This window comes from Aythya marila (assembly GCF_965140915.1).
Source record: "Aythya marila genome assembly, chromosome: 10".
Classification (NCBI taxonomy): Eukaryota; Metazoa; Chordata; class Aves; order Anseriformes; family Anatidae; genus Aythya; species Aythya marila.
In genome coordinates, this window is record NC_139051.1 from 12,656,599 (window position 1) to 12,684,586 (window position 27,988).

Genomic DNA, 27,988 nt, shown 5'->3' on the forward strand with positions numbered 1-27,988 from the left:
GTCCCTGCCCGTGGCAAGGTGGTTGGAACTGGGTGATCTTTAAGGTCTATTCCAACCTGAGCCATTCTGTGTTCCTGTAAGAGCTGGGGTGGGGTGAGGCCAGCCCTCCTCCCCACCATACACCAGCAGCTGATCAACACAGGGTGGCAAACCTGCTCTGGGTGCAGGGTTCATGACCAGGGCACAGCATGCAGCAAGCACCCAGAGCAGAGCCAACTGACTGGAGACACACCATCATTATTTGAATGACCCAAAAATGCACAGGGGAGTCAAGAGGACAGCTTACTACTTCTGGAAATAAGAACTGGAGACTATGAAAAGGAAAAAGTGCACAGCTCTGACCGGGGCTGGGGTGGAGGACCTGTCATGCAGGAGGTCCTGGATGCAGGCAGACAGTCTTCCCAACTGATCTCAGCTCAGCATCCCCTGGCCTGATCCAGCATTACAATGTTGTTGAGTACAAAAGGACTGCCCCAGCCCCAGCTTACAGCACAAAAGCTGCTTGGGATGGGTGCACCTATGAAACAGGGCAAGGGAAAGCAGGGCTGAGCACCACAGGAGGCTGCAGGGGGTGACGGCTGCTCGCTCAGGGCTGGCAGCACCTGAGCAATTCCCTCTCCAGAGGGACAGGGGAGGACCAAGGGGACAAGACGGCTGAGCTGGAGCCATCAGAGAAGCTTCACTTCCTGATACAAGGGCAAATGTGGGGACTCCAGCAGCCCCCAAAGAGTGGCAGGGCAGCAGGCTGTTTTAAAAATACTTTATTCTTTAGAAAATACAGCGTTCAGTACAGTATGCTCTGCTCCCCCCAGGCTTCACACCCCACCTTGCCAGGGCACCACGGCTCCTGCAGCCAGCACCCCAACGTGGTCAAGGCAACGTCGGCACATTCACCGGCGAGCAGGGAAGGGCAGGGGGCACAGCCCCGGTGTTTCCAGCGCCTGGAGAGCGCAGGGGGGAAGGCAGGCAGCTCTTGAGACCTCACTAGTACCCAGCAGCAAGGCACGCTCCCCCCGCAAAATCCCCTCACGAAGCCAAAGCTGCGGCACTGACCTCAGCCCTTGGTGGCCAGGGATGTGCAGCGTGCCCTAACCCAGCAAGGAACGGGAGAGGGGACAGCCCCCGGGCTGGGCAGAGCTGCTGAGGGACGTGCCAGGGCTGCCAGCCTTCCCCCCGCCAGGATTTGGGGTAGCCCACAGAATTTTGAAGATAGGCTCAGGGCTTTATCCCACCTTCCCCCCTGTTTCCTTGCAGTTGTCCGTCCATCCCCTCCATCCCACAGGTGCCAGGACCAGAAGTTTCTCCCAGGAATGACAAAACTGAGGATCAGGGCAGAGTCAGGCCAGCCCCAGCCCCTGCTGCTGGCTCGCAATCACACCACAAACACCAAGACCACCCCCCCATGCCAGTAAAACACAGGGAGGTGGATGAAACAAATGGGGGAGGCTGAAGAACAAGGAGATGGTGCAGGCAGCAGGGATGCCATGGAATCAGAGCCGGCCCCCACCCTTAACCCAGCCTGGGCAGTAGGGTCAGGGCTGAGGCCAGGCTGTAACAGCTCCCTCCAAGGGAAAAGAATTGATCTGGGTTGGGTCATAAAGGGATCCAAACACTTCCAAAAGGCAGAGTAACCCTGCTCCAGGGTCAAGTTGACCTAAAACTCATGGAAGGCCTTCCACCTTATCCTTTTCCACCTAAAGAGAATGATCAGAAGGGGAAGCAGAGCCAGGTGCTGCCCTTCCTCCTCCCCTGCCCACCATCTGCATGCATGGCTGTGAAAAACAGGCTTAAAATCTGCCCCTCTCTGTCCTGCCAGCACCGAGGACCAAGCTCAGACCTGAGGGGCTTCACAGCCACCCCGGCATGGGAGGCACTGGGGAGCTGGAGCAGGGCTGAAGAGCAGCACAGGGTGGCTGGGGGGGGCACCTTCCTCTGGGGGAGCCACCAAGGCAGCCACAAGCAGCATCGAGAGCGGGGCAGCTGGAAAACAAAAGCTGGTGCTTGGTTTCCAGTGCTCTGGCCACAAGGGCTGCTCCGTATGACATGGGGGAAGGAGAGGGGAAAGGAAGAGACATCTGCACTGCCTGAAATTCAAATTCTGATACAACACAGGCTGGCTCTGGTAAGAGACAAACTCTCCTGCCAGACGCTGAGGCCACAGCAGCAAAGCCCACCCTGGAGGCACGGGGGCTTGGCTGCAGCCTGGCAGGGCCTGGATGACCACAGGACTTGCATAGCAGGACTGCACACACAGCCGTGGTGAGCAAAGTCTGTAGGAAGGGGGAGCAGGGAAAGAAGCATTTCACGTTTTCAGCTACCAAGTCAATGCCAGATGTCACCTCCTTCCTTTGCATAGAGCAGCTCGCAGGTGAGTCCTTCACTTGGTGCAGGTAAACCAGGGGGAAAGCAAGGGCAGCAGCTGTGATCCCAGGTGGGACCAGAGCAGGCTGGGGACATGGGCCCTGCTGCTCCTATCCTCCTCCAGCTGCCCCAGGGCTTGCACAAGGACAGGGGGAAAGCAACACAAACACCTAGAACCTGCCCCCTCCCCACTGCTCTACCCTCGAGTGAAACAGCCCGTCCTGATGCTCAAAAAGGAATGAGAAAGGAAAAAGGGGGCGAGGGGGAAGGCTGAGATGGGGGGAAAGATCCCCAGGTCAGCAGAAAGGCCTGGAAGCGGAGAGGTGGAAGCCGGGAAATGCCATAGGGATGCTGTCCGTTCACTGCCCGGTCCTGCCCCGTCCACATCTAACTGTCTTCGCCGTTCTCTCCCGGGCCTTTGATCAGCCGCTTCTGTCCCCGTTTCCCCACGGGCCCCTTGGGCTTGGCGAAGGCCTGCTTGAAGGCGTGCTGCTTGGGGTGCACCTCGTCATAGAGGAACTCGGCCGTCAGCTCAGCTCCGTCATCGATCTCAATCTGCACACAGCAACACAGCGTTAGTGGCCCCCAAGCCCGCCCCACCGTCTCGGTTACCTAGGCTGGAGGAGGCCTTGAAGGTCACCAAGTCCAGCCACTGGCTGACCTACAAAGTCCCTTAAAGTCCCTTCGTGCCATGCCCATGTGTCTCCTGAATATCTCCTGGGATGGGGACTCCACCTCCACCCTGGGCAGCCCCTTCCAGTGCTCCATCACCTTCTCCTCCCCTCCCCTGCCTTGAGGGCACCAAAAGGCTGCTCCCCTCAGGGCCACGCAAAATCCTCTCTGAGTTAATTGATGGTCTGGGCACAAAAGGCAGAAGTGAAGGGGGCCTCCCTCTGCACTGAGAAGTGCCACGGCCCTGCGAGAGAAAGGGTTTGGGTCATCTCACTCTCCCAAACCTCTTGGGCCAGGGAAAGCCATCCTCTCCCGCTGGGTAAGGGCCTCACACCACAGACACTGGGACACCTATCAGGCCTGGGTTGCACAGCTCAGCACAAGACTGTTCCTCTTTTTCTCCAGCCCTTTGTCCAGGCCACTTTGAAACAACTCTAGTGACACTCGAGGCTTCTCAGACTTCTCAGAAAGAGGCCCCAGTCAAAGCCACGGGTAATGCTGCCACCTGGACACGCCTTTGATTTGGCCGCAGCACGTTCCCCTGCACAGGTTCCTCAGCCACCTCCAGGTGGCTCGGACTTACCTTCTTTGCTATCTCCAGACAAAAATCTTGCTCCACAGTGTCAAGCAACCGGCTCTTGCAGCTGGAGTAGAGCATGCGCTCCTTGATGCTGCACTTGTACCCAGGCATGGAGTAGATAAACACTGAAAGAGAGAGGAGGGGGGCTCACAGCACTGCCCAGGCTCACAGCCAAGGAGCAGCCAGATCCCCGTTAGAGATGCAGGCAGGGCAGGGACCAGTGCAGCCTGAAGGAGGAGCAGGGGACCAGTGACTCACCAACAGACTCCAGGTAGTCTCCCTCATGCGAGTGCTTGTAGAGGAAGAAATGGTAGCGAGCTGAGTCCTGGGGGATCCTCTTGGGCAGGTCAGCTATCTCTGTGGGGCTTGTGTGCACCAGGTCAATGGTCTCCCGCTCCAGATCCAGCTTCTGGTTGATAAAAGGGGATGGGGAGCAAGACGCTGCGGCAAGGAGCGCTCAGAGTGGGTAGGAAGAGAGGCAGCAGGGACTTACCAGCTGGATGTAGTTGATTTTCTTCTGCTTTAGTGCCTGGACAGCCTGCTGCGCATCCGGCTGCAAGGGGAAGGCCAGGCCCTGCAGGGTCTGGTGCTTGCTCTCCACGCTGATCTCTGTCTTCACCTGGGGACAGAAACAACCCCGCGTGTCAGGGCAGGGATGGGCAGGGTGGCACAGGCCACTGGTGCGTGCCGGGTGAGCCCAGACACCTGCACCTGCCCCACGGTGCAGCAGCGGCCCTGTGCTTGCCTCTGCTGGGGCCACGGAGGTGGAGGCACAGAGTACAACAAAAACCTGCCCGCGCTGGGGCTGGGAGCATCCCTACCCTCCCACGGAAGGGATCCTGGGGGCAGGACCGCCCTGCCAACCTGTGGTGCCTGACCCAGAGCTGCCTGCAAATACACAGGCTTGGCTGGGAGCAGATGAGATGAGCAAAGCTCCCAAGCAGAGGTGATACTTGGGAATGCAGCACTAAGATTTAGGAGGTTGGGCAGCCTCAGGGCTGCGGTGCTTCTCAGAGTGTGGAAATCACCTGGAGCCTGTCCCCAGGCACTCCGGAGCCCCCCAGCTCTGCCCTCTCTCTCCCCCTGAACAATTACTCCTAGCACAGAGCACCTCGACCAGCCCCTAGCATCACCAGGGCTTCCCAGCACCAGGCTGTGTGCAGTGAATTCCCAGCAGGGGACGGGGAGGGGTGCTGTAACCAACCCCACCGCATGTTCCTCTCATCCTTTCCAGCTGCAATGTGTGCGCCAGGAGGGCAGGGAGCCCTGAAATCACAGCGTTCGGCTTTGTGCGTCCTGAGCTACCCGCAGCTCAGACAGGTCCCCTTTTTCACGCCAAACCCTGGCAAGCAGAGGCTGCAGCCCTGCTTTGCAGACCCCCTTTCCAGAAAACCGAACCCTCCGCAGAGAGGAAGAGACCCGGAGCGGCTGCATCACCCCAGGCACCTCCACCCTGAGCAGGGCTGCCACGGCCGGGCGATGCGAGGGAGCGGGGAGCAAGACGCAGCAGGCACGGCGTACCTCCTCGGGGCCGGGGTACTCTACCAGCGATGGGCAGCAGCAACAGCCCCCTACCATCTGCCACAGAATACAGGGAGACGGAGTCACACCGAGGGCAGGGGAGCTCTTCCCACCCAGCCCCAGGCAAGCAATTTGCCCCAGGGGCAAGCGGCCGGGCAAGCGCTGACCTGGAGGCTCGGCGGTGAGTGGGGGTTGGTTTCATTTTGGGAGCAGTTCAGGGGATTTTGTGCAAAGATGGAAAAAGGCTTTGGTTTTTTTTTTTTTTTTGATGGAGATAAGGAAGAAAAAAAATATCAAAACATGCCAAGACAAATTCAGAAGACAGCAAGAGTCTCAAATACAGCTCGGAGACAGCCAGGGAAGTTTGGCACGTGAGCAGCTCATGCCTGAGGTCTGGCTAGCACCAGATGGTGCTCGGGGCACGTGCAAGAGCTGCAATTGTTGGTGCAGAGCTCCCCACGCTGGCTCCTTCCCCCAGTGTTGCAGGGTTGCTGCTCACCACACTGTCACAGCAGCCCCGGCAGGACCAGAGCTCTGGGAAGGTGGTGCCGGGTGCCTGGGTGCATGCTGAGCCCACCCGACCCAGGTGGGCACCCATCACCGTCTTGAAGTATCAAAAAAAAACCACAAGAGGGATATGATTCCCGCTTCTATCCCCGGCTTTTATCTCAGTTCAACACAGACCTTTGTCACCAGGTCCCTTGGGAGTGGTTTTGGGAGCCTGGTGGCAATCCCGGGGGAGCGAGCGAGGGGCTCGGCTCACCGGGACGGAGGGAGGAGAGGGTAAGGGGAGCGGGGCATGCAGGAGAACAGAGCAGCGAGCAGGCAGAGCAGCCTACCACCTCCGTGCTCGAGTCCTGGGAGCAGGAGCCCTGCGAGCGTGGGGAGAGGAGACACCGTCAACAGCACCCCAGGCGGGGACAGGCCGGGGGAGCTCGTTCGAAACGAGGAGGGGGAAAGGAACATGCTGGGAGGGTGGAGGCCTACCATGTCTCTGCTGGCAGCCAGGGAAGGCAGGTCCTGGGTGCAGGCGTGAAGAGCGACAAAAATGACACAGCAGACGTCAGCAGCGGGGAGGGATGGAAGGGAGAATCCCCTAGCGTGGTGTCCCCAGCCCTCCCTGCTAGGCCCACTCGTAGCCAGCACCTGCAGGGACATCTCCACCCCTGCCCTACCTCCTGAGCAGCCAGGGTGGCCCCAGGTGGTCCCAGCTCAGGACGTGGAGATGAAGGAGTTGCAGGAACAGGGCTGGGGCTGTCCCCCTCCACACAGCGTGCTGGGTGAGAGTGAACAGGAGAACACCAAAGGTCTGGGAGAACAAAATGCCCAAGCTCCTTTCCAAGCTAAGCGCCTCGGAGGATAAGCAGGGAGGTAGCTGGGTGTAAGCACACAGCTCTCGGGGGATAATTACTCAAGGGTTGAGCGGTGAGGGCAAGCAGGAGGTCTGGTTGGCCCCCGAGCTCTGCTTTCTCCAGCCCTGAGGACACCACGGGCATCAACAAGGGACCAAAAGCAGGGCAAGCGAACAGGCTCACCTTGTCCTACCCTGCAGAATGTGTGGCACCTGGGATTTACCACTGCCAACACCCCCAGACCTTCCTGCTTCTCCCTGATAAACACCTTGGAAGTTAAACGAGGCTGGGAGGACGAGCAGGACTGAAGGGTGAACGCTTCAACACTAAGCACGCTCAAGTCAGAAAACCCCAAGGGGCTGAGGGTTGTCCTAGAAACGTTAACTCTGCCACACGCCTTCGCCACAGCATTCTCTGCTCCTGCCCCTTTTTAAAGCCACAAGCATCAGGGCCAGGCTCACCTAAACCCTCCTCACTGCCACAGCCCAGGGTGTGCGCAGGGATGGCCGAGGGCACGCTGCACCCGCAGTCCCAGCTCCAGCCCGGCCATCAGTGGCACCCTCAGGCTGTGGGGTTGGCTGGGGGTCATTTCACCTCCTTTTCTGAAGTTTTTTTTCTCCTCCCACCCCCCCTCCTTTTGTTTCTTTTTTTCTTTCTTGATCTCCTTCCAACAAGGGCCGCTGTCTGCGTGCTCATCAGCACTCGATAAACCTGGCTCCTGGAAGCCTCCGAGTACCTCTAGAAAAATACTTCTACCTGTAGGTATTAAGATTTCTCAACCTCAATTCAAAAGCCACAGGCTGCTGACAGCTTCCAGCTCAGGAATGATGCATTTTGTGACTGTTTAAAAATAAATAAACAAACCCAAAGCAAACGGCACACTCCTGAGACCCCCCCACCATCCTTCACCCAGTGACCGAGGAGGAGGAGAGCTTCACAACAGCACCTCTTTCTCTGCAGTTTTCAAACCACAGGAGCAGCCCGCATCACAGGTGAAAGCTCACAGGGCATCTTGCTTTACAGCAGGCTGTGCAGCTTCCTGCGAGGGCCAAACTCTGCTTGCAGAGGTGCACTGCAGTTTGATTCCTTCCTCTCTCGGTGTACAAGGCTGCTGAGCTGGCACTGAAGCCGCTGTCATGCAGCCGCCACCTCCACCCTCCTGCTTTGCTGCTGCCTTTTGCCTCCCACTGCTGTTTGTGGGATCCCAGAGAGCTGCAGTGAGCCAGAAATACGGGCGCCTTTGGGGTGAAAACTGCAAAAGTGGCCGGCACCTCGGGCAGGCGCGCGTCAGGAGGGTTAGAGACCAGTGATGAAAAATGCACCGACAGCAGGACTCCAGGCAAGGAGGGACGACATGCACAGCAAAGCACTTGCAAGCAGGTGGCTTTTAAAGAAACAGTGTCCCTTGTGTCACCGCCAAAATCCTGATTGATTGATTGATTTGTCAGACTCAGGGGTACGTGCAGGGTGTGGGGTTCAGCAAGGGAAGGGAGGAAAGCGGGTTCCCGAGCGCTGCTGTGCTGCAGAGTCAATGCAAACCAGCAGCACGGCACTTGAGCTGCACATGTGGTCACTGCAGCCCCTATCCAGGGGCCCTCGTGTAGCAGCAGGATTGGGGTTTTGCACCGGGACAGCCTGCTGACACCCTGCTTCGGGAGCACCGCACACGTCCACGCAAGGCACCACGGAACGGGATGCTGCAGGCTGCAAGCTGCTGACATAGCCCCTCCTCTGCATCGCCCTGCTCCAGAAACTGGCTGTAAATTGAAATTATTGCGGAGTCAGGAGTTCTCTGCCACCCTGGGGAAGCGAGCATGGCACTGGGCCACGGAGCAGTAGCTCCCAGGAACTCCTGCTAGGGGCGAAGGGACAAGCAGGGGCAGCACCAACACACAGACTTCAGCAACCTGAGCATCCAGGTGCTTTGCACCCTTAAATTCACAGGCAAAATATTGATTTTCCCTCTCTTTCTAGACGCAGATGCCCGCTCCCTGCGGTGCAGGCTTACACAGGGGACAGCGTACCTTTAAAATGAAACCCAACCAACCAAAACTTCAGCAGCTCATTCACGCAGGAGCCACTTCTTGCAATCATGAGGGTGGGAAGCAGAGCAGAGCAGATCAAGCACCAAAAAAAAAAAAAAAATGCACCATGAGCAACACTTACCTGGGCCACTTTACCCTGCAAGACACAGCCAAGAAAAAGCGCTTAATCCTACAATATTGGCAAGCTGAGAAGCTGGCACAAGTGAGACTGTAGAAGCCCAAAGGAGACACAAAACAAATGATAGAGTCCACAGCTGCTATCTCAAGGCACTGGCACCTCTCTTTCCTTCAAACATGGGAAGCACCTTGGATTCTCCAGCACAAATCCTGCCCATCCCCTGCAGGATGGGAGCTGGGACAACTCCACCAACCCATAGCTGGTGGGGTCTCCCAAAAACCACTCATCTCGTCTGCCACAGCACCACACCAGCAGCTGTGGCTGTCACGCCACAGGACAACAAACCCCACTGTTCTCCAGGCTCACGGGGAAAGGAGGTTTTAGACATCATACAAGAAAAAAGGATGCAGTTCTTACCCTTTTGTGCAAAAAGAGGGCCAGAACCTGGTTAGACCCTTCCCAGTTTGTAAGGGAAAGCATGAGTGGGGAGGGGAGGACCAACAACAGCACTGAACTGGGGGAGGCACTGGCCACAGGTGGTTCTCCCACCTTGTCCTTGCCACCCCCATCAGACTGCTGGGCTCCGTGTCTCCCAGGCTTGTCCCGATCCCCCTGCAAGCTCCAAAGACCCAGCACAGGAGGAAGAGAGGCATGCTCTTTCCATGACACCCCAATGAAATTCTGCTCCCCCAAAACACAGCTTCTAGGTGGCCTTCCCACCCCACGAACAGTCCCAGCGCTTCCACGGCACCACGAAGAGGTTGGCACGGGTGCCCCACGGCGCTGGCTGGGAAACCAACATGGTGTTACAGGTGTGCCTGGCACCCATCCTGCCCTGTGCCGCTTCCAAACCTCCTTCCAGCACCAAAAACACACAAAAATGTAGGTTAAGACCTCTGCCCTTTGGGCTGCATCCCTCATATTTGTAGCCCCAGAGGAAGAATATGGGCACATACACCTCTGCAGCCAAAAGATGAGCCAGAATTCTTCCTGATTTCCCCCCAGATTCACATTCAACTCCAGGTTTTGCCCCAATACCTAAAGACTAGATAACACTGCCTGCTTTCAGCCTTCAAACCGTCTTCTAATTGCCAACTGCAGCAAGCAAAGCAGATATCTGAGCTTGTGTCCTAGTGAGGAAAAAGTCTGGAAATTCCTCTTTACACCATCAAATTGAGCACGAGACCACACAGACACTTGAGGGTCCACTTCGGCAAGTTCAGGAACAGACTAAAGAGCACGGGTGTGAGAAAGCTTTGTAAGAACGAGCCACTTCCGTAGCCCCAAGCTCAGTCCAGACACGCTCACCCCTGGGCCCCCGGGAAGCCCAACACCGCGGAGCAGGGCCGGGAGGACGCGCACCTCGTTGATGCGGATCTGCTGGAGCTCCTGTTCGGCTGCAGTCAGCGGGGCGGGCGCGGAGCAGGAGGAGACGTGCTTCTGGTAGCCGCTCAGGGACACGTCCTCCTGCAGGAAGACAGGAAGGGAAGGATCAGGGGTGGTCACTGCCACGCAGCGGGCAGGGCAGGGCTGGATGTGACCCCAGCCCCGATGGCGTGTCGGAGCTCCTGAGCCTGTCTCTGGCATTGTAAGGTTGGTCCGAGTTATGCTCGCAGACACCTCCCTGCAAATCCCACGTTTGATTTAAGCTCTGCCTGTTCAGGCCACCCCACCCCACTCTGGATGCCTGCAGCACACCTGTAACCTCGGCTACAGCAGCGTGGCCTCTCTGGACGATGAGCAAAGCTCATCAGCACAAAAGCAAGAAGGGAAGACAGAGATCACAGCCTGAGTGCAGAGCGGGGCAGGGGAGCAGGGTGGCAGCAGCTGGAGATGCTCAGTGGCTCCCATCAGTACCAGTGCAGGTACCCTAAGACCTAGAAAAGGTCTGACATCTCAGAAGCCCTTAAAATGTAGTTCCTTCTGCACAAAGCCTATGAAAATGGGAGGGGAACCTCCCACCAACTGCTGCCAGACAGAGAAGTGCAGTCACAGCCTTCTGCTGGAGTGACGCTGCTGCTGCGTGGCACTTCTTTTCTCTTTAAATATAAAGGTCTGGACCTCTCTAGAGCCTTCCTCCCACTTCTTTCACAATCACGGCCAACCTTGCCACCTCTGCAGCCTCTCCATGCCTGAACAGGCAACCCCTTGTCACACAAAGTGGCAGCAAACTTCCAGGAGACCAAAGCAGCAGGGGCAAAACCTCAGCGCTGCCCTCCCCAAATGCCAGCACCCCATGCCCCAGCTGACTTCAGCACTGAGTCTTGGGTAGGCTCCTGAAGCTCAGTTTTTACCCCAACAGGCTTGAGAGAGGAGTGTGACTTTGCAAGAACCATGTCTGTACCTTAACTGTTCCAAACATCTCGTCCTTTATGTGCCCCCCTCCAAATTCCTTCTTCACCGTTGCTCTGGTGGCGGCATACAGCATCTTCAGCCTGACCTGTGGAACGAGGGAGAGAGCAAACACAGTCAGAGGGAGGTGGTGGGACTGGAGAGCATCACCTTCGTCCAAGATGCACCCGATGTGCTCAGCCTCCCCCCTGCCCAGCGATGGCTGCAGCACTGCCTTCCCAAAGTTTAGCCTGCCTGGTTACAATCTCAGCTCCAGGAACTCTGTGGCACAAGGCACAACCTTACCTCCATGCTTGTTGTTTCACGTTCGTTAACTGTGGGCTGTTCTGGTTACACACACACCCACACACAAAACCAGAACCGATGCAGAGAATCCAGGTTCTCCCTTGGAGCAGAAACCTCTCAGTAGCTACCTGCACCACAGAAAACTGTACTACAAAACCACCTGGAAACAACCCCTGACTTCTACCTAAGCCTCATTTCTAACTGCAGCATCTCCAGCTCCAGGGCTTGCTCTAAGTACAGAGTGGGCACAGGGCCACCAGGAAAACTATCAGCTCTGTTTCTGCGACTGCGCAGGTATGCACACACATGCCACAGCCCTGATAAGCTCTGGCCTCAATCCAAAGCCCGCTGGTTTATTCTGTACTTCACTTTCTTATCACAGAGCTCTGGAACATCAGTCACAACGTTCTTCGTGGCACCTGAGTGAGAGAAGGTGCAAATAGTGCTGGAGGCCCTTAAAAGCAGACAGACACCCTGTCGAAAGGTGTCGTGTGGTTCAGCCAGTGCTTCTATGAGGAACAAAGCTCCTGAGGATACATTGGACACGTTGTCCCTGGAACACAGCTGGAAAATCCTACCTGTGAACCAACAACCAGTGATGAACGTACAGAGAATGGTACTGAGGGGTTTGGTTTTGTTGTTGTTGGGTTGATGTAAGGGAACACATTTCAAATGAAAACTTCCTGCTGATAAAGCAAAACGCTGATTCCATCCACCAGCACTTCTCCTGCAAAACCCTGCTCAGGGAAGAACATTTGCAAGCACTCCCCAGTTCCTCTGCAATGAGCCCCTCCACATTTTGTCAAATACCCACCCAATGACCGTGGCTGTCAATGCAGCAGGGCAATTTTGTGCTTGCTGGAAGCCCATCGGGGAGATACACTCAGCAAAACAGCGCTTTCCAAACCATAAACCATGCTTCTGAAGTGCCCTATGCTAGCATCCAATGCAACTCTGTCCTTTTGTACCATCTCTCTGTGGCTGCCTTAAGGTGTCACCTTCCTGACAAGGGCAAACAAGCAAACTCTCTCTCAAGTCTTCCAGACTGTGAGAGGCCCTAGGGACACCGCCACCACGCTGCAGGAACACCACCAACAGCCCAAGAGCCAGCAGGTGTCGTTGCTGCCCTGCAGTTATGCACCTCGAAGGGAAGCGGCCACTCACGGCCTGTTTAAGGGTGGTTTTGGGGACAGCCCAGTTCCAAGGCACAGCCAAGAGCTTGGGCTGGGGAGGCGAGGGCCTGGAGGTGGGCCATGAGCTCCAGCACATCAGGTCTCGTGTTGAGGACTTGGTACCAGAGCCTGCCCCACGAGCCAACCCTTCCTAGTGGTGTTTTGGGCCAGGGCAGAGGTGTCCCCTTCCCAGCAGGGCACCTACAACCCCCCGGGCCCAGCTGCATCATCACACAGCACCACAAGGACAAGGAGGCGATCTTGCACATGTTGCTGTCTTAAGAAACGCTCCCGTCCCCAAATTGCGTGGTCTCTGCTTCTCTTCAGCTGAGGTGCAGCGATGGAGGGCGCGAATGTTCCTCCTCAGGCTCAGCGCAAAGGCGGCTGCCTTGGCTCACACCTCCTCCACTCCTCACCTCCAGCCGTGTCTTCGCTGCCCTCTGCTCCCAGAGGAGTAAGAGCCACAAATCCTCGTGCACAGGTGAGCAGAGAACGAAGCTTACCGGGGAGTTGTCAGGGGACCAGGAGATGAAGAGCCACTCGTAGCCCTGGGCGTTCTGGCTGTCCAGGCGATACAGCACATAGCATGGCTGCTGCTCATCCAGCAAGGGCAGCACGAAGGCATCGTAGTCCATGTCCCAGCGCCGGGACAGCTCTTTGTGCGCTCCCAGAACGAGCTGCTCTGGAAGGAGAAGGAAGAAAAGACAGCGTTATGCAAAGGCCAGGCTTAGCTCACCTCCAGGGCTGCTGAACAGCTCGGCCAGGGCTGGCTGCGACTCCAGCGCTGAGAACAACCCTGTTCTGCGGAGAACCAGATGAAGGTGTTGAAGCACGCACATTCCTCCTCTGTCTTCAGCTGGGCTTGGTGAGGACCTCACAAGGAACCACGTCAGGGGGGATTCTGAGTGCTGAGAAAAATAAAAATGCCCATAGCAAAAGCCAAGCAAGCTGGGAAGATGAGCCAAAGCTGAGCCAAAGTTGCTCTTACCAGATGCCCTGTAACCTAAGATATGTCAAAACCCCTGCTCTGGGGGGAAAAGGAGCTTGGGGTCCCCACTGTGCCCCCCTGCAGCAGGTTGTGCTGCCAGGAGAGCCCAAGTCTCTGGAAGTGACCTACATATTTCACGCACATGGTAGCATCTCAAGTGTCCGGAAAGTATTTTTTCCCTGCTACGCAAGCATCGATGGGGCTGGAAGCAGCAAACAAGAGGACAGCAAGCTGGACAGTGCGGTGCTGGAGCATCACAGAAACAAACAAACAACAACAACAAAAAAAAACATCAGAGAGGATCAAATCAGAGAATAAAGAAAGGGTTTGCCACTCCAGGCCTGGGGTAACTTACTCCCACCCTGCAGCACTATCAGCCAGGGGTGTTTCCCTCCAGACAGCAGTTTCCCCCCTTCCCTCCAAAACACCGCCCTGTACGGCTGTGATGATTTGTGCAGGAGAGCCAGGTGCTACTGGCAAGGGCCCTCATGGGTATAATGACAGGAACAACAACAACAAGTGCAACTCAAAACACTCGCAGCAGATGTGGCCCCACCACCTCGGAGCCAACTCCTCCACCGAGACTGCTTTCCCTGCAGGCAGCTAGCTTCTGTCTGCTCTCTCCAAAGCCTACTCACAAGAGCTCCTATAAGGCAGGAACAGCAAGTTTCTGCGTGTCTGAAGTGCAGCAGTGAGGTTTTGCACTCATTGGGGGTCTGCTCCTAGGTTGCAGGGCACCCTAAAGCCAAGAGCTGTTTTTAGCAAGTGTTCCCCCACCCGATTTGCAGGAAAGAAAAGAGGCCTCAAGCTACAAGACAGTTAGCAGCTCTGCCAGCCTGCACTTTTCAGCACAGAAAAGGGTATTGAAAATACATTACCTTCAACAAAACCACCTGTTTGGAAAAAGCAAGGACAAAAAAACATAGCAACCTCAATGTACCCTTCAAAACCACAAAGCAGACATGCAAAAGGATGAGGCTTTTTGCAAAGCCCCAAGACGTAGGTGCCCAGAGGCCACAATAAACTTCACCTGGCCAAACCTACTGGCAGCTCCTAACTATTCCCATCTGCTAGGTGTCCCAGTATCCTATGCACAAGGCAATCAGGCCCAATAAATTCACTACAAGTGAACTGGGCTGTGTTTGAGCCAGATCCAGCAGGGTCCTCAAGAGCCAGCAGCATCCAGGTGTTCCCCAGGCAGAAAATGCCAAAAATGCCATAGCAGTGCCAGCAGCAGCACCCACATCCAGTCCTGCAAACTGGAGCTGGATACCTGGAAAGACTGTCTTAGCTGGCAGAATCTGGGAAACACGGAACTTATTTAGAAAATAAAAGAAAAAAAAAAAAAAAAAGAGAAGTGTGTTTGCACTTCTGACTTCTCTCTGCAGAGCCCACAGGACTTCCTGAATTGCATCACCTCTCCTCAAAGCCGGTGCGGGCAGGAGCTCTGAGCAGCCACGAGCAGCGAGTGATGGAGAGCAGAGAGCACCTCTGCTACTGCTGAAGAAGGGGAGAGTTGTGGATCAAATCCCAAGTGCCCACCATCCCCAGGTAGCACCCTCCACAGGGCCATCCGCAGCATCTCCCTTTTCAGCCTCCTTCATTTGCTCTGTGCCTTATTCTGCTTCCTCCCACTGAGGCTCTGCAGCTCAGCTTGATCCCTTCAGGGCAAATTTCCCTCCCTAGCCCCTGCAGCAAAGGCAATCGCTGCAGCAGCCTCCCACGGCTGGCATTCCCATTAGCTTGGGAAGCGTCAGAAAAGGGAAATTAAAAGCTGCAGCGATTCACCAAACCAGCACTGGCAGTGATGGAGACTGTTGCCACCTCTTTCTGCAGCATCCCGGGAGCATTGCTGACCTTCAAGAGGTGCCCAGCACTCAGCTGTACGCAGGCAGCTTTGCTCTGAAATGTCTGTGCAAAGTATTGGTCCCCACGGGGACATCACAGGAGACAGGAGTCTGCAAGACTACTGCACAGCGCCACTTTTGTGCCAAGAACCAGAAACCTGCTGGGGCAGGACTCAGCAAAGCATGTCACGAAACCCACGGACACCCTGGAGCAACTAGAGCAGACTTCCCCCACCATTTAAGGATGTTTTGGACCACAAGTCACTCTCGGGCCAGGAAAACATTGCTGAGCCTCGGCAAGGAGCTGAGCTCACAGCGACAGCCCGAGATGATGCTAAGGAAGTGTCACTGCTCTGTGGGTGTTTGGCACGTCCAGCTTGCATGGCCTTCAGGTCCTCACTCAGGTCTCTCCGCACCCACTCCTGATGCACCAAAGCACCCCAAATCCCCCACAGCCCTGCCCTGCAGGGCAGAGGCTCCTCTGCGCCCATGAGCAGAGCAAGAGGCTCCTCTTGCACCGACATCACGCAGCAGAGCGGTGGCACGGAGGGGCTAAGTGACTTGTCCCCAGGTTCCCCAAACCAGGCTGGTGGGACCACCGCTGACCTGCCCCCAGCAGACGGAGCCCCTCGGGCACAGAGGTACTCGCAGCTCTCCTGCTCACCGCCAGGCAAGGCTGGCGTACGAGGCAGCTGCTGACAATGACACATCACACGGATAAATATAGCCCATTCAGCCAGAGCAGGGCTGGTGGGACGTGGTTTCCATTGATGGTAAAAAGTCTTCCTCGCTGCTGTCGTCAGCCACAACCCAAAGCCAACAGCACGAGGCCTCGCGCTCTAACTGCAGGCTGGGCTTCTGTCATTTATCTTAACAGAACCCTGGTTGATGTTTTTTAAAAGCAAATGGTGGCAAGAGAGCAAAATTGTTGAAGATGCTCCTGGCTCCCACCAGTGAAGCAGATGTAGCATCCCAGCACACAGGGAAGGAGTGGTCTTGCTGAGGATGAAGCCAACACCGGTGAACTCTGTGGTGGCACTGCTGCCGTGTCCCCCGTGCTCCAAGCCCGGGCCACATCGCTCTTCCAGGAGGGGCTCTGCACCTCCCAGCCCCTCGGAGGGCTGCTCAGGCTCCTCACAACTGCCACCCCAAGTACCATCCAGCTCCAGGCTGAAGCACAGATCGCACGCCTGCAGTTTGGGGGGTATTGCTTGTTTTACTCCAGCTCCTACCATTCAGCCAAACACAAAGAGCTGGACACAGGGGTGGGACACCCCCAAGCGCGGTGCTGAGGCACCAGAAGGAGGCAGGGTGTAGACGTGAAGTCGGCTGCTGAACTCCAGACTGGCTGATGCCACCTTGGTCCCGATGGCCCAGCCGTAACCAGTGACAGCAGCTCACTAACCTCGGTGGGTTCCCTGCCAAACAAGTCATTCATATGTAATTGCACCAGGCGGAGGCTACAGAAAACCTACACCACCGAGGTTCCCTTCTGGGATGCTAAATCAGTGCATCATTCCACTTGCTTATTTTGATCAATATTGAGGCCAAAGTTACCTTTTGACGGGCCACGGGCAAGCAGGCTGGTGGCAGCCTACAGCCTGCGAACTGGGCTACAGGCAGCACAGTGGCAGCAGAACAGAGCAGATGCTGGAACTGGGGGCACTGAAGAGCCCCCGCAGCTGTTCTAAAGAGCTGCAGGGAGCCTGCGAACAGGGCCGAGCACAGCCTCCTGCCCCCTTCTGCTTGCACCTGGGGCAAGGCATCTGCCTGCCTGGTTTGGGATGCCACATCCAAGTAGGACGGGACAGCCGTGGGACTGGCTGCGCATTGCTCCTGAACGTCCTTGGACCCTCTCCCTCACTGCAAGGGGCATGGGCTGCTCCACTGGGAGGCTGCCACCCCCTTCTCCTGTGTTTGTGCCAGCACAGCAGCCTCTCGCTGGGCTCCCCAAAACCACACGCTTCAGTAAAAGCTGCCCAGCACCCAGCAGCGACTCCCTTTAGCAAGAGAAGGCACCAGCATTGAGAAGAGCTGGTCCAAAGTCAGCGGAAAGCAAAGTCACTGTTTTTCCCAAGCTTCAGTAGCACAGCAAAGCCGCTCTGGCACAGGCTCTAAGGCTGTCGCTGCCAAGAGCTCGCTCACCAGCTCACATGGATTTTATGCTTGTATTTCACCCCAACCCCACAGCGGGCTGCTGTGTGCCAGGAAGCCCCGGCAGGATTTTGTACGGTGTTTCCAGAAATGCAAGCTCTTCTTTGGCACGTTTGACCACGGTGACAAAGAGGAAAGAAAGGAGGAGAGGCGAATTACAGAGCTGGTACGGTGTGAATCAAAACACTTAAAAAATGTGGCTTACCGTCCTCAATGACGACCTTGATGAGCCGAACTGAACCATTTCGGGCTCTGGCAAAAAAGTCCCTTAACTCCGTGGTGGCTGAAAGAACCAGAAACATTGTGGTCAGATTTAACAGACAAAGCAGGCGCTGCTCGTTGATGGGCTGTGGGGACAGGCAACTTGGCAGGAGAGAAACTGAAAATAATAAAAAAATTAAAAAAAAAATCACTGGTGCCAAGAGAGTTTTAATAAAAGTAATACAACAAAATCCAAACAGCTGGCCTCATCAGTGGAAGTAAAGTGCTGCGTCGCCCAGAGGCTTCGGAGTTAAATAGCAGCTGGGAGCACATGTGATCCAGATAACTTGATACTTGGCCTGGGTGAACATAATCACCCAAATTTAGATGATGGCTTGGCTGGTGCAGGCGGGCAGAGCTCAAGTGACAAGTTTATTAACTTTACAGAGCTGCAAGGTTTGCATACAGGGTGGCTGGAAGATGTCACAACAGGCGGAGCTCTGATGGCCAGGGCTCACGATGCACAGTGGGGATGCTGCTGAGGCCCGATGCCGTGCACCAGGATGGGTCCAAACCAGAGACACCAGTTTGAAATCCTCCAGCAGGTAAGGAACCTCAGGGCGCTCCCCGCTTGCAAACCTGCAGCGGCAGACGATGGCACCCTGCAAATTTTGCCCCAGAGCCTGCAGGGCTTTGGTTACGAGGATGCTGGAAAACTCGGTGTGGAGCCACATTCCTCCTTATCTCCCTTGACTGCTGGGAACAGACAGCTTTGTTGTCCCATCAGAAGGGACCATCAGGCTCTGGCAGCAGACAGATATCTAGGTGGCAGCCCGCAGGTGTCATTACTCAACCTGGAAGCACCATGGGTTCACATCTCCCCACCCCACCAGGGATATTCTACCTGCAGGCCCTCGGGCAAAGGCAGCGCCAAAGAGATGCAGCTCAGAGAGCAGAGCCCCAGGGAACAGAGCACCTCCCAGCCCCAGAGAGTGGGAGGTCTGCAGGGATCCTGCCTGGAGAGCTGGGACTGACAGGGTTTGAACCTCACCTGGAAGCCAGGCTAAGGCAGTCAGGGGCTGCCTGTCACGCGGAGGGGCACCAGGAGGCTCACAAGGGCAGCATGTGGAAGTGCAAACAGTCCTGAGGACCCCTGGAGCCACTCACTCATTTCAGCCCCCATCAGGCACCCCTGTGTAACCCAGACTCTGCATTTCTCTCCAGCCAGGTCCCTGCTCGCTCCTCCCACCCACACACCCCATATACCAGACCCTTTCACGCTGGGGCACATCTTTTTCCCCAGCCTTGCTCTCTGTGCACCCATTTTAAAGAAACAGGAACCCGCTCGGGGTGTTGATTCCAGGGCAACCTGGTTGGAAGATCCCATCCTGGGACTTGAAAGCTGCAGAGAGCTCCAGCACTTACTAGAAATACTGCAGAAAACAGCAATGCAAAGGTACGAGATGCTTCTCCCCAGGCAGACACCCCACTTAGGGGCACCAGGACCCATGCTTGGACCCAGCAGCAGCACCGAAAGGGGATATCTCACAGAGCCCCGCAGCTTGTGTGGGCCAACAGCAGTGTGGCTGGTGCAGACTGGTTTCCCCCCTTTCTGTGTGACAAATCTGAGCTGCATCTGCTTCACCAGCTCAAGAACCGTCCTGATCAGAGATCTTGAGGTTTTCCCTTCCCTTCTTCTGCACAGAGAAAAAGGCACGAATGGAACCAGCTCCCAGAATGGTGTTCTGCAAACAGCAGAGGTCACATAGAAACCCAGAGATTACATCTGAGCAGGACCATTTTAGAAAAACCACCCTTTCTTTCCCCCTCTATCAGCATCAAGGGAAGCAGCTCCCCTGGTTTGCAGCACGCCTGCTCAGCCCTTTCTCTTCTCCCAGCAGCAGCTCGCTGCTCAGCCCGCTCCCACCAGTACCACCCAAGGCAGCTCGGTTATTTTTAGCCCTTTCCCTGATGAGACAGGCTGTTTCCTTCCGGCAGCATCTGTGGTTGTTGCAAATACAAGAGGTTTCTCCCAGGGCGGAAGAGGAGGAGAAAGAGGTTTATACACCCAGGAAGCCTAGCACAAGAGCCCAAAGGTCCTAATAAGCATTAAGCTTCACTTCTGGCACTGCCAAAAGAGGAGAAAGGGAATAACAACGTTGGCCTTTGATATTCCTACAGCATCAGCTGCTGAGAAGAGAGACAAAAGCCCTGCGGTGCTAACAGGCTTGCAAATCCCTGCAGAGAGACCCACCCTTTCTAGAGGCCAGGGGCGTGCAGGGCTCAGGAAAGCCAGGAGACAGGGAAGTATACCCCTCCTGCACCTGGAAATGGTGGGACTGGCCAAAACCATTGGACTGACAGGCCAGGCACTGGCACTTTCTGCACAGACAGGAGGATTTAAGCAGGTACAGGAAACGCACGCATGCTTCCAGAGGACCCTACGGCCCAACGGGAAGCACCGCAAGGTCTGCCAAGAGGAGGAGCACTTCCCAGAGAAGACAGCATCAGAACCTTCAAAAAAAAAAAAAAAAAAAAAAAAAAAAAAAAAAGATTTCTGTTCTTTAATTCTGCTGAAAAGTAATTTTCATTAAATAAAAACAATCACTGGGGTGCCTTTGACATTCCCTTCTGTCTCTTGCAACACAGAGCAAAACCCAGGGAAGAGGGAGAGGAACAAGCTAGCTGTGAAGGCTTTCAGCATGAATTCGGCCACTGTTTCATTACAGCATGATTATGACTTAATTGGCATAGCAGACTTGATGAGACAGCTTGCGTGCCCGAAATATGAATATGAAAGTCCACATCCTGCTTTGGAAGAACAGCAGGGTGAACAGAAGAGGCCTTACCCTGGAGATGGTGGTGAGCAGCACCTTTGCCCCAAGGTGTGGGGTGACACAGACAGCAGGTGAGTCTCTAGGATGCAATTCAAGGGCTGAAAACCCTGCATGTAATCAAACAAGAGCATCTGCAAGGCATCTGGAGCCACAGGAGGTCAGAGGGGCAGGAGGTGGGTGAGTATGGAGGCAAGCCGAGAAAAGATCCTTACTGTGGGCAGTTCCTCAGAGAAATCACAGTTTGTGCTCACACCTCTACACCTTCCCCATTCGGGATGGGAAGAGGCCAGGCAGGGTAAATCACAAGAATTGGCTTTACTCCTGAGGCTTCCCTACTGGCATTTGACAACGAGACAAGGTGGGAGAGGAGGAGAGGAAGGAGAAGCTGGGCACACACCAGCACACCCAACATCAGCCAGGATCTGCACCAATCCCCGCAGTGACGAGGCTGCTGGGGCGAGCCTGGCAGCTAGCCTGGCTGATACCCACGGCAAAGAGGGCACGGCCATGGGGAACGGTGGTTTAGAGAGCGCTCAGGTGAGGCAGGTGCTTTCCAGCTGGCTGGAGCTTGCGAGCTGCACAGATTGCAGAGCTGCACCTCAGGGAAGGGAGAAGCAATGGAGCTGAGATGGGGACAGGCTGCACACACCTCCTGCCTTAGAAAGGGAGGGAGGGGAAGGGGCAAGCAAACTCACCCGCTTAGCAGGGGTTCCTGGAAAACCCCGGAACAACTCATCAGTCCCGAAACAAACAACACGCTGGGCTGCAGCCAGCAGGGATCCCTTGAGGACAACTTGCATCACAGCAACCTAACTTCTTCCAGCAGAGCCACCAGCCTGCAGGCCAGGCAAAAGCAGGGGGCGAGGATCACAGCTTGCTACGTGTCTTGAAGTTTCAAAAGCTGTGGTGTTGGTGAACCCTTAGAGCACCAGCACAAAACTGTGCCAATAACTCACTCTGAAAGTTACTAGAGGCTGGATCAAGCAAGAACTCCTGGGGATCTGCTGTGGGTCCGGTTACAGTCCACACTTCCATGATCAGCTCTGGCAACTGTAATAGCGTTTTCAGCAGATGAAAGTTGGGAAGCTAGAGGAGGTGCAAGTGTGCACTGGAAGACAAGGAGAACTCCCCGTACTCGCAGTAGATTGGAGAAACAGGCTGGAAAAAAAGAAATAGGATGAAACTCAATAGGAAGCAAAATACCACAGTAGGAGAGCAGCCTGCATGGACGGAGGGTCCAGCCACTCCAGAGAAGAGAGGGTTACGCTGGGTTGCAAGCCAGATGCAGGTTAATTGCTTCATGTCACTGCAGGCAAAGTCATTCGCCAAGGCACAGACAAGAGCGTGGCTCTCAAGCACAGCCGTGTTAGTTGGTGCTGACGAGGCTTCGGGCTCAGCAGGAACAACGCATCCAGGCTCGGCATCGTGCAAGGAGGAAGGCGCAGGCACACCGTGAGCACCCAACAGATGGCAGCTGTGGGAGCGCGGAGCGCAGGGCAAGCCTGAAGGAACCATGGTCAGTCAGCTCAGAGAGAAGAAAAATAGTGAGAAGCAAACTGTACCAGGTTTTCAACCCAAACAGCCACATGATCTGAGGTCCCACCTCAGCACTTGGGAAGTCTCATAACAAAGATGACCAAGCCATGATGCCTCCATCCCTGCCCAGCCTGAAACACCTCCAGAAACTGGCCGGGGATGCTGCTGCTTTGAGGCAGGGCAGGCTCAATGGCATCTGAAGAAACCTTCTGGTGTTTCTCCAACAAAGCCCTGCCATGGACGCTCCTCACAGAGAGCCCACTTTGACCAGGAGCCTCACAGAAGGCTAAGCATGGTGCGAGTGCCCGTGCCTCCCCCTGCACCTCGTGTTTTGGTGAGCCCAGAAACTGCCTCTGGCCAGCCCAAGCAATGCAACACCTCCCCTCATCCATCTGTCTGCAGACGAGCTGCCCACATTGCATTCACGATGTGCTGAGACATTCAGCTGTCAGCACAACACGCTGGACGTGCACGGCGGCCCCGCTGTTGGGCCTGCTCGGTGAACGCGCCTCCCGCAGCCTGACGGGGCTGCTCGTCTCTGGTACGGGGCTGTCCCGCAGAGGTTTTAGTGCTGGGCCTGACGTCTTTCATCAGCTGAAAATGCTGAGAGGCTGGGCAACACCCCAAAGTCGATCCTTTCCGACGTTTGCAGTCCCAAATAGTGTGTCTGAGAAGAGCTGGGCTGTAACAAAGCCCAAGGCATGACGCCATAGCTCTGCTCCCTCTCCTTGGGATCACCAGCAGCCCGAACCATGAGGGACAGGCACTGCTGTGTGATGCCAGCCGGTCTCCCCCTGTTGATGTGATGGTGTTAGAAGAGCTGCTGCCTGCACAGCACCCAGGGGAGCCCTGGGGGACCTGACCCACTGGGGATGGAGGTGACAGAGCTCCGTGCTCACCCCAAAGCTCTGCGTGCTTCAGCCCTCCCGCTCGCCCCCCGTCTACACGATGGCTCAGTGCTCCCAGATCAATAATACATGCTCCCTGAAACAGATGCCTCTCTGAATATGCTGAGTCCCCTTCGTCCTCCTGACAGGAAACCCGAGCCTCCGGCCATCAATCTTTCATCCTCCAGACATAATCCTCAAGTTGAAGCAACTCCAAGCGGCCGCTTCCCTTTCAGCGCCGCAGCCCCTCTGGCCAGGGGCACAGCACCCGTGGTTCCCCATGTGGCGTGGAGGCCAACCCCATGGAAGTGCACAACTGCCACAGGCACAGGATCGCTGCTGCTGCTACAAGGGCTCCTGTTCAGTTCATTCCAGCCTAACTCCATCGTGCACCACCTGCTTGCTCAACCTGCTTGTTACTGAGCGCTTTCACAGTGATAGGCTTGGCTGGCTGGCTGAAGCACTAAGAGGATTTTATTTCTCGCCATAAATATATATATATATCCTTGCATGTACTCTTTTATCTGGGAAAAGAAAAAGCTACAGACATCAGAAGAAAATAGAATGAAAGGGCAAGCCATTCTGAGCAAGAGAGGACACAACGAAAGCTTGTTCCAATTTTCCGTGATGCTGGGCTCTGCTCCACAGAAGGATTTTGTGCGGATGAGTCCTGGCCATATTGCAAATCCTGTCTGGGGACTTCCTCCAGCCACTTGCTCGGTCCTGTGAAGCCTCTCAGCACCTAATTTTCCATGCGTGTCCCTGGGAAGCCATCTTCTCTCCACTCCAGCATCTCCCAGTTTCTGATCAGAGCCAGGCCTCCCCCTTCCCACCCTGGGGTCAGCAATACCCATTTGGCAGTCACCCACCAGCCAGCGATGCAGCTGCTGAGAGCAAAGCACGCTGCTGCCTCACCCACGGAATCACCTTGCTGGTCCCTGCTCCTCTTCTCTCCCCCTCTCCCAAGAGCAAAGTCACAACTGGGAGCACTGGAGCAGGTATCAGGAGCCTGGTAGTGATCTCATTGCATTTAGAGTCTCCTTACACACACTTTCCAAGGGACTTCCTCTTCTCCACAGCTTTCAGGGGCTTTAATTATTTACACATCCTCAAAATTACAGCTTGGATGGAACGTTTGCAGGGGTGAGAGCTTCCCTCTGTGCTTTCTGAGCCATGGGGGCATTTGCTCCACGTTTAGCATATGCCTAGGGCATTTGTCTGGCCTTTGCTGCAAAGCACAGCAAGGCCAGGAGCTGGGGCATTGCTGATTGTCACCTGCCTCGCGTGCCACCTGCCGTCACCCCAAGCAATGGGGCAGCCTTCAGGTCCCTCCAGGGCCGCGTGGCCAGGCAGAGGGACCTGCTGGGGATCGGCAGGGGACAGCCCAAAAGCCACGCCATCGCCATCCCCTGCCAGGTGTGGTGTTGCAGGGTCTGCTCACAGCTTCAGGCAGGCCGGGAGGGGACACAGCCAAGGAAGGTCCAGCTCTCTGAGCTCAGCGTATTGAGGAAGCAAAGCAGGACAGGAGATACGCCTATGCTCCTCATTTGCTCTCCAGTTTCACAATTACCCCCCCAAACACACACACACAAGCAGGTGGTGGACACCACATGTAGGCATGGGCAGGTCATCCCCATGCTCCTACAGCCCCACATCTTGTCCCTCCCCAAGAAGAGCAGGACGCAAACTTTATGTTTTTTGCTTGACAGAACACACGCATTTGCAGTCTCGCACAGAAACTACAAAACTGATTTCTTCTCTTTTCAAATGAAAAAAAAAAAAATCACCCCAAAGTAACTTTTTCTCTCTGGATGGAGGTTAAGAAAGAGCACCCAGAGGCAACCAAAAACTAGTGGGTAACTTCCTACCCATGCCAAAGCCTTGGTTCAGCACCTCTTTACTACAGCACAACGGCCAGTCCTGCCAGGACAGGGAGTGCTGTCCCCATCTATCACAACTCTGGGCAGAAGAGACAGCAAAACTACTCAGTAAATCCTCATAGTAGCTAAAAAGCGGGTTTCCAGCCACAAGAAACCCACAGCAACCCTTGCCAGCTTCCTAATACCCTCAATTATATGCTTTAACTTTTGGTTAGCCCTGAAGCGGTCAGGCAGTCGGAGGGGATAATCTCCGAAGGTCCCTGCCAACTGAGATGCTCTGTTCTATGGCATCTCCCCAGCCAGGCAGTCTCCATGGCAGCCCAGTTTTCTCACCAGCACCTTTGAGAGAGGTGCCACAGATACCTCAAAACTTAGCCTTTAACGCAGAGGCAAGAGGCTGAGCCCTGGCGAGCCCCCCAAACCTGCAGCTCTTTGCCCTTGTGTGCCAGCAATCCCAGCAAGTGCCACTATCGCCTCCCTCTCCCCAGGACCAAATATTTTTTCCCAAAAAATCAGCACACGCAAAGCAGTGATGCTCCTCCTGCCCCACGTCCCGTGGTGTGCCTGCTTCTTGCTGCCAGCTGTGCAGAGAAAAGGAGGTCACTCGAGTTTCTGAGGCATTCAGACCCAGCCCTCCCCTGTGCCACTTACACCAAATTCTTGCTTTTGAGCTGCCACTGAAAGCTGGGCTCACAGATGGAGCTGGGTAGATTATCCACAACGTCTTCCTCAGGTGCCCGCTGGATGCTCTGATGCTGGAGGCACCCAGAATGCAGCAAACAAAGCTTTTATTCCTACAGAGCAAGAGCAACTGGAGGCAGACTGGTGGCACCGACGTCAGCCACAAGCTGAGGACAGAAGGAGACCTAACACCCACCTCTGCCTGTTGCTGGGGGTGCCCCACAGCTCCACCTGCCCCCCAAGCTGGCTGGGGTGTGCCACCCTAGTTCCCCTTGGTGGCAGATGCCTTCCTGTAAATGGGAGAGGAAAAGAAAACAAAAAACAGCGATGCATACCCCAAAAAATTCACAACGAGGCCTGTGAAACTGGGAAGAGCCGAAAAATCCCTCCTCCTTGGCAAACAGCAGAGCTCAGACGCTCAGCAGAGGAGAAGAAAGCAGCAGTGGGATTGCTAGTTCTCATCTGAGAGCGAGTCAGCTTGCTGCCAAGGGAAGGAGTTAATTCGACCGCTGTGCCAGGGCAGGGAAGACCAAAAGACACCCAGACCATTTGTGGGGTTCCCCGATGTGCCAACTGCCTCTGACCCAGCTCTGCGTCGCAGGTGCTCGCCCGGCAGCTTCAGGCAGAGAGGAAACTGCTTTGCCTGGAGGACAGGGCGCACAGCACAGGCAGCGAGCGGCTTCGGATAGCCATCGGCCCTTTTGTCCAAGGCAAAGAAAAGGGACAAAGAGGCAGAACGAAGAGGAACGCCGCAGAAAGCGCTGGACGGCCGCCTGCCTCACCGCTGCTTGTTTCTGCTGATGTTGATCCCAGAGCAGCACGCCGGTTCGGTTATCAGGGATGAGCAAAATTGCCTCAGAGACCTGCACATCCAGGAAGACATCAAAGATGCTGTGGGAGTGAGACCACCCAATGCAAGCTGCCCTCTCCAAAACCCCGAACGAGCAGGGAAGTTTTAAGTCCATCCATTTCCTCCCCAAGGAGGGAACACGGTACAGGGGGCATCCACCTGCTCCCGCTAGGGAGCACGAGTCCCTTTCCCTTTCCACCAGAAAGCTGCTGACAGTGCACCTTACGCACTACAAGCATCAGTGACCCAAAGAGATAATCCTGGCAGGGTTTTCCAAGCACCGTGCTGCAGGAATGGGATGCGGCCACCTTGCCTCCCCCCTGCCAGCTCTCCCTGCGATGGGCAGGCCTTAAACTAGAGGCAACGAGTCCGAACCCAAACGTTGTCAGCTACCAGCACTCCCAGGCAAAGCAGGAGGAACACCTCAGCACCATCCCGAGCTCCTCAGCGGCTGCTCCAAGAGCATCTCAAGGGGAAGGATGCTCCCGACTGTCCTCAGGCAAAGGGAACGTGCACAAGGAGAGACAGAGGTGGTGCTGCGAAGGGACAGCAGCCGTAAATTCACCACGCTTGCAGACAGACGTTTGCCACGAGGAAGGGCACCGCGATGCCCACGCACACCTCCGCCCGTCCTCCTGCCGGGAGCAGCGGTGCTAAGTTCACACCCGACCTGGCACAGCTCGGGCCGGCATCTCTCCCATCTCTGCTGGCATATTGATCCGCTCCCATCAATTATGCAGCACCTCTGGTCCTGATTAATGCTGCCAAGCGAGCCAGCGGGCGGAGAGCAGGGGGGAAACGCCACCAAGACGTGCACCATCACATCCAGAGCCAAGGACCATCAGTGCTGCCTCTTGGAGCCCCCTCCCCAGTTTTTATTTTTTATTTTTTTTCCCAGAAATCGCCCCTTCTCCATCCGATGTCAAAGTTTTGGAGACACCCCTTTGCCCTGCTTTCCTTCCCTTTGTTCGAACCCGCTCCTCCCGCGCTGGGGTGGGAGGACGGGGGTGCTGGTGGGCACAGCGGGGAGGTGGGATGCTGTCCCCCTGTGCCACCACCCTTCCCTGCACCGGCTGCTTTTGGCTGTCCCATCCCAGTCCCCCCCCCCCAACCACGGGCAGCACCTTTTGGGGTCACAGCTTTGCAGGGAAGCCAACCCGCCCTGCCCACGGCGTCGCCCCAGCGGGAAGGCGGCTTCGTGCCCGAGCCCTGCTGCGTTGCAGCCCCTTCCCCAAGCGGCAGCCAGACAAAAGATGCTCGAAGATGCACCGGCATCCCGCGGGGAGCAGAGCCTCGGCCACCGGCACCCAAACGGCTCCGCGATGCTCTGGGGCGCGGTCCCCGCGGGTGCGATGCGATGCGGCGCGGCCCCGGGGGATGGGGTCGAGGGGTCTGGGGGGGTCGGAGGGGGTCGGGGGCTCGCAGAGGGCTCCGCCGGGGAAGCGGCGACCGATCCCCGGGAGCCGTCGGCCCCTCTTACCGTGGATGCCGGTCTGGTGAGCCATGGCTCCGAGCCGCCCCGCTCCGCTCCGCCGCGTCCCGGGCAGGAAACGGCTCCGGCGGCGGCGCCTCCCGCTTCCGGAGCCGGAGCCGGAGCCGGAGCCGGGCGGGGCCGCTGCCTGCACCGCCCCCATCGCAACGGGAGGGGACGGACCCGGGCGGTGCCCCC

General features: G+C 56.2%; 1 protein-coding gene across 1 annotated transcript; it reads right to left on the reverse strand.

The window, feature by feature from the left end:
* Window positions 1–752: 752 nt before the first annotated feature.
* Window positions 753–27,924, reverse strand: TWF2 (twinfilin actin binding protein 2). Its single transcript, XM_082767861.1, has 9 exons — window positions 27,800–27,924; window positions 17,653–17,730; window positions 12,962–13,140; window positions 10,994–11,089; window positions 10,012–10,116; window positions 4,107–4,232; window positions 3,872–4,022; window positions 3,617–3,738; window positions 753–2,916 (listed from the first exon to the last, which is right to left on the reverse strand). The coding sequence occupies exons 1-9, from the start codon at window positions 27,822–27,824 to the stop codon at window positions 2,749–2,751; spliced, it is 1,050 nt and encodes a 349-aa protein (XP_082623987.1). The 5' UTR covers window positions 27,825–27,924; the 3' UTR covers window positions 753–2,748.
* Between the last annotated feature and the right edge of the window lie 64 nt (window positions 27,925–27,988).